The sequence below is a fragment of the Elaeis guineensis genome, chromosome 6 (genome assembly GCF_000442705.2).
Source record: "Elaeis guineensis isolate ETL-2024a chromosome 6, EG11, whole genome shotgun sequence".
Lineage (NCBI taxonomy): Eukaryota > Viridiplantae > Streptophyta > Magnoliopsida > Arecales > Arecaceae > Elaeis > Elaeis guineensis.
Window position 1 is genome coordinate 38527720 of NC_025998.2, and position 12318 is coordinate 38540037.

The window sequence follows — 12318 nt, forward strand, 5'->3', positions numbered from 1 at the left end:
TCTTAAAACTAGAACTTGCAACAGTGCACAAAATGCATTTAGAGCCTTTTAGACTATATTGGGACGATGGAATTTGCTAACACACTGTTGACAGAACTTTAGTGCTGTCACCCTCTAGTTAGCGCAGGCAAGGTTCTGAGTTTGAAAACTCATGCTGACATCCCCGCCATTATTCTCACCAAAAAAAAAAAAACCATTAGTCCATCTCACTTGGCCATCAGCACAGCTCACATATATATCGTTCGTATCAATAATATTTCTTAAGGATCCATTTGACCGGACTCTGTTTCAGTATTTTCTGTACTCAAGGCATGATCATGATCCCAGCAGACTTGGAGGTGAAAACCTGGTATAATCAAACGCTTGATCCAGCAACTCATATTTTGTGGCAAGAAGACAATGTACTTCACGCTTCTTCATGAAAGTGACTTGCCAATTCAATGATGAGCTCTCAATGTTGAGCTATGTAGCAGTGTCCAGCGAGTTTGAACTGTACTTTGAAACTTTCTGCATGCAAGGTACATAATGAGCAAAAAATCACTACTCCCTGGAAGGTGATGTTAATATAAATCACAGCAATAATTAGAGAATGAAGTAACAAAACAAATTATTAAAACTAGCTGCATGCAATAGACCATTTCAAAATAATAAAATGTGTTCGATGGACAGAGACAGTCACAAAATCGCAACCTTTTAAATACAAAGCTTCAACATGCAGAAATTTGACACAGCCTTTGTACTTAAATAGGGAGAAGAAATGTAAATAATAAATAAAAAATAAAGCTGGATTTAGCAATAGTTGTTCATATTATATTGTGTTTGTTATACTGTATGACATTGAAGGAACTCATGGATGGAAACCAACCAATGAAAATGGGGAGCTAGCTAATACTAGAACAACCATACATATCCACTAGTCATAAAATTATATGCATCTGGCTAGAGTGTGGACATTGTTTATTCAGTTTTAGTTAAGCATTGAATGTGTTCCGATTTCTTCTCCGCTATAACTCTTGAAGTGCAAGGAAATCACCATGATACTCCTTTTAGTCTTACATAGAAAGCATTGCATATGATGCCACTGTCAATTGAAAGCTGGGGGCATCACTTTTGTATATAAATCATGCACACTGATCACACTGGTCTTACTGAACCCAGTTTGAAATTTAAAAAAAATAATAAATTGGGAAAGCATAGAGATGTAGAGCTTGAAAAGCATGTGAGTAAAACAAAATTGTCATTTTATGATCAAGCAGTTTTTAAGCAAATTGAACTCTCTGTGGCAGAGAATGTCTTGGTAATAGCAACTACTCCAAAAAGAACTAATGACAGCAAACTAGGGCATTATTTACAGTCAGTCTGCTCAACTCGCTTGATATCTTCCTATAAAAGTAATAATAAATTTAACAAAAAGGATCAGAGCACACATGAAATATACCACGAAAAGACCAAACTAGATTGGATTGGATCAAAACTTTACAACTATTGAAATAAGTTAATCTGGAAAATAAAGCATAAGGCTTAAGAATAAAGAAAAGACTCGTACCTTAGGGAGGTTAGTTCTTCACAACGCCAAAAAACTTGATCATAAGATTGCAATGTTCCCTAAAATGTAGACAAGCTCATAAGTTAAAAAATGAATGGAAAAATGAAAAGGCATAAGAATGTTTAACCTTAGCATAGAAGTTAAAATAAAGCAATTTAATAAATATGTAGGTTACAACTTTGCTTATTATCAAAAATTGCAAGTGTGTGAAGCACAACATGCTACTTTAGACTCAACATAGCATAAAATTTATAATGTCTACAAATATACGAAACAATTGAAGCTAAAAAATGCATAAGGACCTGAATCAAGAAACTGTCTGTATTCAATATAAAACATGATAGTCAAACTAGAAAGAAAAAATTCTTAAGTGATGTAATCAGTGCATAGTCGGATCTTAAATGCAAATGAGAGTGTCAAGATGATGATGTGGCTTTCTGAAATATGAACATCAATGGTCCTACTAGGCATGAAAACTATAGAGCAGAAATTTTTTTGGTAATTTTTTTTACATCTGATAAAAAGAAATGAGTAGGTTAAGATATTGAGTAAATGAATTGAGAAACCGGGTAAGAAAGAAGTGGACATTGAATGGGCAGCATATAAGGAAGTTGGTTGACGGACCGTCCACCACTTAATAAGAAGAATGGGATCCAGAGATTCTTTAGATAAGTCAAAATTGCTCAGACCAGTAGCTGACTTTTACTATTTGAACTAAACTCTAATTGCATAAAGTCGGCTGTAATTAAAGAAGAAAGGCTAACTTTTACTGATAAGTACCAAAGAAACACATGTAATCAATCTCCGAACTCATACACCCAAAAAAAGTAATGACAACTTTTAGCATACATGTTGAAGGGATCTCAAGGAGGACAAAATAGAACACATATCAACAACCCTCCATTTGCTTCCTAAAATTTTCAAACATGAGAATATGGTGATACAAACTAACTACAAAGCAGTAAGCAATTGAATTTGCTTCCACCCACCCATAACTTAAATCACTTGATGGAAATGCCAAGAAATAAAAAGTTTAGCAATTTAAAGCACTATATCAAGTGAAGTTGTCCAGAATACCATTTCTAATAAGATTCTCAAATGCAATTACCAAGAAAAAAAAAAGTAAGATCCAAATACCATTTATCCCACTCTTCAAATAGAATTGGAGTCTGCCGCTAAGAATGATTTGGCCTAAAAGGTGGTATTTGCCTTTTTTAAAAGAAAAAAATAAAGTAATGATCCATTATCAATTTCAGACAGATGAATTTGGTTGGCTCTACACCATCTTGCAACTTGAGGTCTCAAAGAATAACAGATTTAGCATTGCAGATTCTTCAGGAAAGATTGATCTAACATGAGTTTGCCATCATACCCAAAAAACATGCTACAAAAGCAATCTTAAAGGAGTGTTCCATAGGTCAAAGAACATAGAAGAAAGGTTTTTAATCCTATGGGACGGGACTGTCCCAGTTTTCCCATGGAACAAAATTTGCTACTGGCCGCCCTATCCCAACAATGGGGACATGGGATGTCCCAAGACGTGCACTGGGACAATGGTCGAACGGTCCTATCCCGACACTCAAAATGGTACCCCATCTCGATGTCTTAGGGAATGTCCCTCTAGGACTTGAGCCCTTGTATAGAAGTATGAATACAAAGAGAATAAGAGAAAAGAAATGGTGTGTATCAAGTACATAGTCAGCTCAACCAGGTTGTCATCTATCTCTTTTATTTGATACTCGGATGACCCATCGAGCCTAGTTCATAGCTTTAATCCATTGCTCAGAAGTTGCACCATTCATGTCACCCAAGGTAATTAAGCCCAAAATGCTTAATTTCTAGGCCTAATTACAAGAAACACCACACAAGCAAGAATAAGAATGGACAATGTAAGACTAAAGCCATAGGGAGTACGCTCATTATCTTTGCTATGTCAATTCTTAGGTTAAGATCCCTGGGAAACTGGAATAGTGCTTTTGAACAAAATTCCTTGCTCAGGAAAGGTGAGAGCCCACAGCATTTTCAAAGTGGCAGTCACAGTACACAGCCATCTCAAAGAAATCACACCACTAATACTTTGTATTCAGAACTTTATTAAGAAGATCAAAATATTCATTCAACAGTTCTCTATTGAGGATAACAACTGTGAGAAAACACACAACCGTCTTGTCATTTGTTATTCAAATATGACAAATTTTGTGTTATTTTCAAAATTCGACACACACAGAAGTTTTCAACGTCAAAAAAAAAAAAAAAACAAAAAAGTTGAGGGCAAAGGCCAGACTACCTATATCTTTGAAATTCCGATCCCTCTTTTTAATATCTCAAATGAGTCTTTTAATAAATAAACATTAAGGGGGTGCTTGGTTCGCGACCGGAATCGGATTCGGAATCGGATTCGGAATGGATTGGAATGAGAATCGAAATGATCAAATCTACTAAAGCGTTTGGTTCATGACCAGAATCGGAATCGGAATGAAAATTTGAATCTATAGGGGAAAATGGGGATTGAGTTTTAGGTAAATTGGACCATTCCCATTCCACCCCGGAATCGAAATTAGAATGGGACTCCCTCCAACCAAGCGGGGGGCATGGGAGTCACCCATTCCAATTCCTATTCCGAACCTCCATTCCCCCCAACCAAGTACCCCCTAAGATCTCAGTATATCTTGGTTACTGTGTATTGACCAAGATTTCAAGTTATCTTGGTTCTTTCCAAAATTTCCCCACCTTCCATCTTGACCAAGAAAAATCACAAAGTCTATTTAGCTTGGTTCCAATCATTGACCAAGATGACCAACATCTGAGAGCTCAAAAACCATTGTTGGTTTTCATGACAATGGTGGTAAGCATGAAAATAAGAGGGAGCAACCTAAAAAACCATTAATTTTCCTTATAAAGAAGATAACAATAAATATGATTAGCATATAAACAGACCTGGCACAAACAGGCAGCACGGCAACTTCGACAAGGCTGACAATAAGAAGATGAATAAATCTCGTAGAAACTAATCATGGTAGCTGGATTTAAGATTTCTGAGAGAGCCATAGAGGCATGCACAAAAATGAGTAAAGATATATATGGGGATGTTGATGTGAATATATGGATGGGAACACCAGGGAGATAGAGACTAGTAGCAACAAACATAGTTAAATCATGTACAGAAAAAGAGCCAGATTTAACATTGAAAGAGAGGTTTGTCTGGAAACTTTTAGAAGGAAAGACTCAAACTTTGATAAAAGAGGATCTCAGGAGAAGACCTAATGTAGCCTCTATGTAAATAAATGACAAAGCAGCATTCACCATGGACAAACCAAGAAACTGCTTGCCAGTTAATATTGCAATGGTCTCTACTATAAATGAACCATGCATCTATTGTAATAAAAACACTTTCCAATTTTACAAGGGGAAAGGGACAGTCATGAGGCACTCTTATACAAATCCAAGAAATAGTACTGTTCTATTTACAAAATAACTTAAAGCAAACAACTGTAATTTTATATAACTGTAAACTCTCAATATAACAAATATAATTATTGCCTGCAATTCATGCAAATTATGCCACAATTTTTTGCTTTATTCAGGCATCCAATATCGGTAAGCAAAAGGTACAGTGAAGTATACAAGAACAACAATGTTTTACACCAATGCAGCAATTCCAGCCTACCAGGTTTCTAAGTGTAGAATTCTAAAATGTACAATAAATCCTATTGAGAAGTATAGTTTCCTTTCGGATGCCACGCATAACCAAAAAGGATGGACCCCAGCACAGAATCTGAATATCATTAGGTAAATTAAGAATGCCCCTTCTTGCAGCCAATATTGGTCAGGAAACATTACCACTAGCTTATTTGAAGAAAAAGAACCGTAAAGAAAAATTAGATATGACAATTTGCAATAATTTACAAGCAATAAACAATACTTAATTAGAAAAAAAAAAAAGGATTGCTTACTTGAATTTATTGTGATTCAACAGCAACTCTGCCTTGCCAGAGCACAAGTTTTGCACCCAAGTCACTTATTATAGTGCACCCACTGTGTTGTGGTGCATCATTCTCCAGGGACCAAGAATTTGACTGCATTCTACTAACAAAATGAATCAAACTGTGCCCAAATCCCTCAATTTTCTTATCCTACACAACTTAATCCATACTGACACCTTCTAATTATTCATGTGTCAGTATATTGCTTGGTACTCGAACAAACTTTAAGCACCTGCATACAAAGTTAAGTATGCTTCTTGTCGGCATTTTACATACTGAAAAAAAGAGGTCTGGTATTTGTGACACTAGTTGATGGTAAGTTCACTCCCACACTCCTTTAGACTCTTTTTAGTTTGGCTTTAGCAAACATTATGGTGAGAACAACTAGGGAGATTACAATCTCAAATTTCCAAAGCTGGGTGACCATGGAAGAAGTCAATCAGCCTTCTAAAGTGTCACACCAACAGAACTGGTTCAAAACTAATACACCATAAAACCCACAATACTAGAACTTATTAGAACAAACTACTTAACCAACTCAGCTAATCAAACCACTGAATCAGCCACTAGAAGTATGACTATATCGTTTTGGTGATTATTAGATGGTCAGTATTTGCTTTGTATGGTGTCTAATAAAGCTGCCATAGAGATACATTAGAGTAACTTTCAGCAAATGTTGACCTTTTTTGTAGGCATAAAAACCAAGTCAACATCACTAGTTCTTGTCCATTTGTAACTTGTTGAAGACAATCTTTACATGTGAACATCCAATCGAATGGTGTCATGAGATCATCACCTAAGAACACCCATATACAGATCATATGCAGATTGGAACAAATAAACAAGTGTAAACCTAAACGATCTAAGAAACATTCTACAGGTGCATGAAAACAAGGAATCGAATAGTGTAAAATCATAACACACTGCCACAACAACAAGACATCACTTCTTCTGTTAACTAGAAAAATATAAGGATGTTGTAGCTAGCAACATATCAAATTTGATGTTAAATGGAATGAAGAAAAATTTGATGCTAAATGGATGGCACAACACCAGCAGTACTATACTAAATATTGGAACTTCTGACCAAGCACACTAACTTAGCACCATAAATATTGTCATATCGACAACTCAAAATTAAGCAAGAACCACTAACCAGCTTCATTTTCCAAAACCAGCAACTAAACTGTGCAATTAATCCACCAAAAATTCTTCCATAAATACTAAGAAAAGTTGACAAATTTCTATGCTACTGAAGATCAAATATCAGGCATAAGAGATTTATATTATTGGCCAGAATCTACATCTACATTTCTAAAAAAATTGAAAGATTGCAGCACAAATTTTCAATAAACTCTGATGCCGACACCAGCCTTATAGTCCACCACAACAAAATTTCCAGAGCCTTTTCAACTGTTCCTTAAGAGGGAGATAAACATGTCTAAGCCTTTCTAGAAATCGAATATAAACAAATATCTTGCTGTTTGCTCCAGTTGATATAAGGATCTCATGAAGAAACAGCTATAAGGGGTATGTGATGGTAATCACACATCCAAAGATAATAAATAAATGAGTTCATAAACATAAGCCTTCATGTAAAAATGCAATTATACATTAGCAAAGTTTTGGCAGAATGATAATCATTGTCACAAAATAAAAGCCAAGATATTCAATACCCAGGAATATTCATATTGAAAACCTGCCCACCACAATGCATTCCTGATTAACAACACCTCACATTGTAAACTAAGTGGCTACAAATTTGCACTCAAAGGCACTATGTCTATGCAAGTGAGAAGGGGATCAACATCTTGTATGGCATGGCCACTCCTTCATCTACTACGTCCATGAGCTCGTTGCATGTCATAAGCACCCCAAGAGCCATGGCCAGATCCTGTCCCATACTGAGGACCAACATCTGCACCTCCAGGAACCTGAAATTCAAGGGAGTTTCTAATCACAAGCAGTTCATTTATTGGGTTTCAGAGGGAATATCCAGAAACACAAAGTTATTGCAAGTAGAATAAAGGTCATACAGGATTCATGCCATAGGCAGCTGGATACGGATTTCCACCATAACTGGGATCAGGATTGCCATAGTTCCCACCATACCCCACAGCTGCAGACCCTACACACAAACACACACACACAAAAAAAAAAAAAAGAGAATTCAAACAACAATAAGCACATATTTTTTCCATGAAGAACAAGATTTAACATAACAAAATACCAGAAAATATTAAGTTTTAACATAGGAAAATCATACTAAACAGGTAACCTTGAAAGAATCTTTGTTTAATGCATAGATTTATAGTCGCCATTTGAAAATTGCTAGTCATTGCACTTTAAAAGAAGTAAATAAAGTGGTAGGTTATAATAAACTATAGGAAAATCATAATCATTTCTTAATCATGCATCCGACATCAAACCTCCACAAAAAAGCACAATGCAGCACCCTGATCGCCATAGTGTTACTATTATGTATAATGATTTTTTCGAATCCTTGATTATGAAAATGCCACTCTCTTAATCCTAATCTAGGAGTTAGGAAAACAAAACTTGATGTCTATCTTTAATCATGATAACATGGCTTAGATATCAAAGTGTACTAGGACTCCATGCTTGACTCAAGCTTCATTTATCTCTTGCACTGAAAGATTAAGGAGAAGAGTTTGACTGGCTCTATTCTCTGTGAGAAAAAGAGTAAGAAGTAGAGTCCTATAACAACTAATAATATGTAGTTCATTAGGAAATCTCCTAAGTTCATACAGTCGGAATTACACTTTCAGTAATATGTTCTGGCGTCAAGTACCATGCAACACCTCCAAATAAGGAACAAAACTAATAAGCACTTCCAGCTACCAGTTTCTTATACTCACATCCTCTCCATCGGTGCAACTATGAGGTGAGCTTTAAGACAATTATAATAATGCTCTCTAATCCAATAGCATTATGTATCATGGACATTTTGATGTCAAACTAAATTAGAAACATGATGGTGATGACTCTGCAAAAAAAAAAAAGAAAAAAAAGATTGTCAAACACCATTTGCATATCTCCTAATTCAACCTCCAATTTTGAGCTAGAGGAACTGTGGCTACAAGAGAATGTTCAGGTATATTACCTATACACCATTCATAATAATCATCGACAATTTATCAAGCTAATCTGCCCTTGATATTTGATATGCCCAAGAGTCCCCTTATTCCAATGAAGGATGCATTATTGTCTTTGTACCACCTATTCATGCAAGAATAAAGATGAAGTCTTCAGGGGCTTTTTAATGATTCTCTCTAATATCCAAAGTCATACTACAGTTTCTTTAGGTCCATTACAAGGCACAGCATGTGTCACGAAATGCGTGACAAAAATAAAACTTGAATTTCTATTACAGATTTCAAGGACCATATTCAGTCAATTCTAGTGCAGCGCAGCTAAATGATAATTTAGCAGTTTTCAAAAGAGTTTACATTGGCAAGCTTACCACACTGAATATCTAGTGAAGGGCATGGATCATTTGTCTGAACTGAATTATTTAGGTTCAATCATGTTAGATCATTCAAGTCACCTTTTTATGGTTTCCCATCCATCATGCAATACTCTAACCAACAGCTTGCTTGAAATTTTCAATAGGACAAACAGTTTGAGCTAGTAACAAAATCGTCTGTTAATTCATGATTTTTTTCTTGCTGTTGAGCAATTTCCACACTTTATTTTTCCTCCCTCTTTGTGCCATGTATCCAATTTTTATGTCTATTTTGGTTGTCTCTGCTTGGATGTTCAATCAAATATATTAGCTGATTCTTCAAATATTAATCAATTTCATGCAACAAATTAAGTGCATTAGATTCTAATGCAAAGTATTTTTGCATTATTACACTCATATTAAAACAGCTGAACTAGAGAAGAGAGGAACTACTCAAGTAGTTGAGCATGATTCATATTAAACATGAACTGACTGTATTGTGTTCGCATAGATCGCACGAAGCCAGACAACAAACAAAGCCCTTTCATGTTATGTCTAAATACTGATGTAAAACACAAAATCAAAGCAAAGCTAAAGGTGATTGCCTTGAGTCCCAGCAGCAGCTGCAGCCCGTGCCCTCTTCTCCGCATTAGCAACCTCAGCCCTTAGCTTCTCCACCTCGCGAGCCATTGAAATTAAATTTTTCTCCATCACCTGTCCTTGCTCATAACTCTCAGCATATCCTTTCTTCTCATACTCAATACCAGCCCTAGACATCATGTTAGTCATAAGGTTAATATTGCAAATGTCACAACGTTGGAGATTGGAAAATGTACCTTTTATTCATTCAAGCGAAGTTTAAATTTCTAACTCATGATGCCTTTATCATTTTACAGTGAGAACTCTCCAGATGAAAACACTCCTTATTTAGTTGTCTGACATCCAGCATTACTTGTGGCTTTACAAAGATTACCGACAATAACTAGTGTTCCTTGCGGCATTAAATCAATTCGTACCAATTCAAATTAGGTGTTTTTTCAACAATTTCCTTAAGATGAACGGTAAAGAGATCATGTTAGAAAACAAGAAAGAGCACTCAGAAAGAAAGTGGGGGTTATCAAGGCCATGATACCTCACTCGCTGCACTTCCCGCTTCAAAGTCTCGACCTCTGCCTTGACTGCAGGAGCCTGCTGCAAATCAGCCGATGCCCGACTCAAATCCTGGGTGAGCACCTGCACCTGCCCAGTAAGCTCCTGCCTCACGGCATTGAGCTTCTGTATGTCCTCGCGGATCTGTATGAGCTCCGCCCTCATCGCCTCCACTGCGTGGAGCTCCGACTCCAGCTTCATCGACTTATCATACGCCTTCTCCAATAGTTTTAACCAAAGAAAAATCTTTCATCAAGAAAAAGAAAAAACAGGAAAAAAAAAACGACGGAATTGATCAAGAAAGGGTAAGCAAGCGGACCTCGCGGAGCTGGAGGTCCCTCTCGGCGTGAGCGGAGGCGGCAGCGTGATTGATGCGATCGATCTCGTGGTGGACAGCGGCGAGCTCCTGTTTGAGGGCGACGTGAGTGGCGGCGAGGCGCTGGTTGTCGACAAGGAGGCCCTGGATCTCCTGGTGCTGGGCGGCGAGGCGCTCCTCGATGATGGCCGGGTGGGGAGGGAAGGGGCGAGGGGGGCCGCGGCCGAAGGGGGGAACCTCGCGCATCTCGTCGAGGAAGGCGGGGTGCATCGGGCCGAGGCCACGGCCGAAGGCGGGCGGCGGCGGTTCGTGGAGCGGCGGCGGGCCCTTCATCGCGGGCGGCGGCATCCGGCTCCTTCCCGACATCGCCGGCGAGAAACCCTTGGCGAGGGGGGTGCGGAGAGATGCAAGGGTTTTGGTGGGAGCAGAGGAGAAGAGAGGTCGGAAGGAGCAGGAGGAAGAGGAGGGAGGTTAACAGGTGCGGTCTCGACCCCTTTTTTTTTTCTTTTTTTTTCAAAGAAATGGCCTCTCGCTATTTGGTTCCGTCCTCTTTTTAATGCAAATGGGGCTGTTTCACACATTCACCGTCTCTTTCTTGTCTTGGTGGCACTGGCTCAGAGGGCATCTGATAAGCGTGGATTTTTTTTTTCGTTCTTTTGTAGTATAAGTTTGGGGAAGTTGGAAAAATCTCGACTTTTCTCTCTCACCAAACTAAAGAATCATTTGAGTATATAAAATAAATATTATTTTAAAAAATAAATATTTAGAAATATTTTATAAATCTATAGCTTTTGTTTTTCTAACTCATTTATCGTATATTCCTATTTATCCACCATTAAAAAAATGAAATAATTTAACCGTTCCTTTTTTTTTTTTTTTTTTGTCTCTAACTCCTCATTTAATCTAACTATTCTGAACTTTTTCACTTTCCAAAAACAATCTTAGAATTATTGGGATCTTGCAATAGTAGCCCTTAGATTGAGAAGCCAAAAATATTTGTTTATTTATTATCTAATTTATTTATTGAAGTCATATTATGCTGATTATTTCAGTTCAACAATTATACCCTTGGATGATGGTTCCACGGATGGCTACTCTTTAATAGCATCATGAATGTAATAGTCCATATTTGTTAATTTCATCTTCATATCTTTTTTATAAAAATATTGAGCATTATCCTAGAATATGTTGGCCATAAAAATGATGATGATAATCATATTATTTATTGTGGCATCATTATAAATTGTTTTTTGAAAATAATACAGACTCAAATTATAAAAAATTATCGCTTTATGTTTTAACTCAATAATCTATAAAAATCTCAAGTAAAACAATCATTTATTTTACATTATATTGCAATTTGTGAGAGAAATATGCACTTGGAACATTTTTTTTTCAATTTATTATTAATATTCTCAAGTTCTAGATCAAGAATTGCCCCCGCTCCCCAGCTGCTCTTGCATACACGTGATAAGAAACACACAGGTATATGACCATGAATTGAACTTACTTATCAATATATATGATTATTTCTTTTAACTTCCTTGGACTTGATATTCTCTAATATAGTTATTGGGAATCTTTATGTCTCCTTTGCATTTGTTTGTTAATTTTAGTATGCATATTTTCTAGTGAAAATTCTTGTTTGCAATCTATATTGCATCCTTTTAATTAACTCTCTTTTTTTAGCATTGTCAAGATTTAATCAACTATTACTATCCGATACAATTTAGAAGAGCTGATGAGATGGCTTATTGCCCATTTAGAAAGATTTTTTATTTTTAATTATGAGGAAAAAGAAGGATATGTTATCTGAGCATAAAAGGAGCATGATATAAAATGAATATTAAATGCGAGA

At 36.6% G+C, this 12318-nt stretch overlaps 1 protein-coding gene across 2 annotated transcripts; it reads right to left on the bottom strand.

Annotated features, from left to right (window-relative positions):
• Positions 1-7125: 7125 nt before the first annotated feature.
• LOC105061573 (protein FLX-like 1) lies at positions 7126-10991 on the bottom strand. 2 transcript variants are annotated; one of them, XM_010945670.4, is made up of 5 exons: positions 10464-10991; positions 10128-10360; positions 9601-9764; positions 7566-7648; positions 7126-7463 (listed from the first exon to the last, which is right to left on the bottom strand). In XM_010945670.4, exons 1-5 carry the CDS (start codon positions 10824-10826, stop codon positions 7362-7364), a joined length of 945 nt encoding a protein of 314 aa, XP_010943972.1. In that variant the 5' UTR covers positions 10827-10991; the 3' UTR covers positions 7126-7361. The 2 variants fall into 2 exon arrangements, with proteins under 2 accessions (XP_010943972.1, XP_010943971.1); XM_010945669.4 differs by having other exon boundaries at positions 7566-7657; positions 10464-10989.
• Between the last annotated feature and the right edge of the window lie 1327 nt (positions 10992-12318).

Excerpts from the sequence above, each read along its gene's own strand:
- LOC105061573 (XM_010945669.4), bottom strand. The coding sequence starts at position 10,826 with ATGTCGGGAAGGAGCCGGATGCCGCCGCCCGCGATGAAGGGCCCGCCG. Across the intron at positions 10,361-10,463 it reads GGGACCTCCAGCTCCGCGAG|GCGTATGATAAGTCGATGAA; the intron begins GTCCGCTTGCTT and ends CTATTGGAGAAG. Across the intron at positions 9,765-10,127 it reads CGGGAAGTGCAGCGAGTGAG|GGCTGGTATTGAGTATGAGA; the intron begins GTATCATGGCCT and ends CATGATGTCTAG.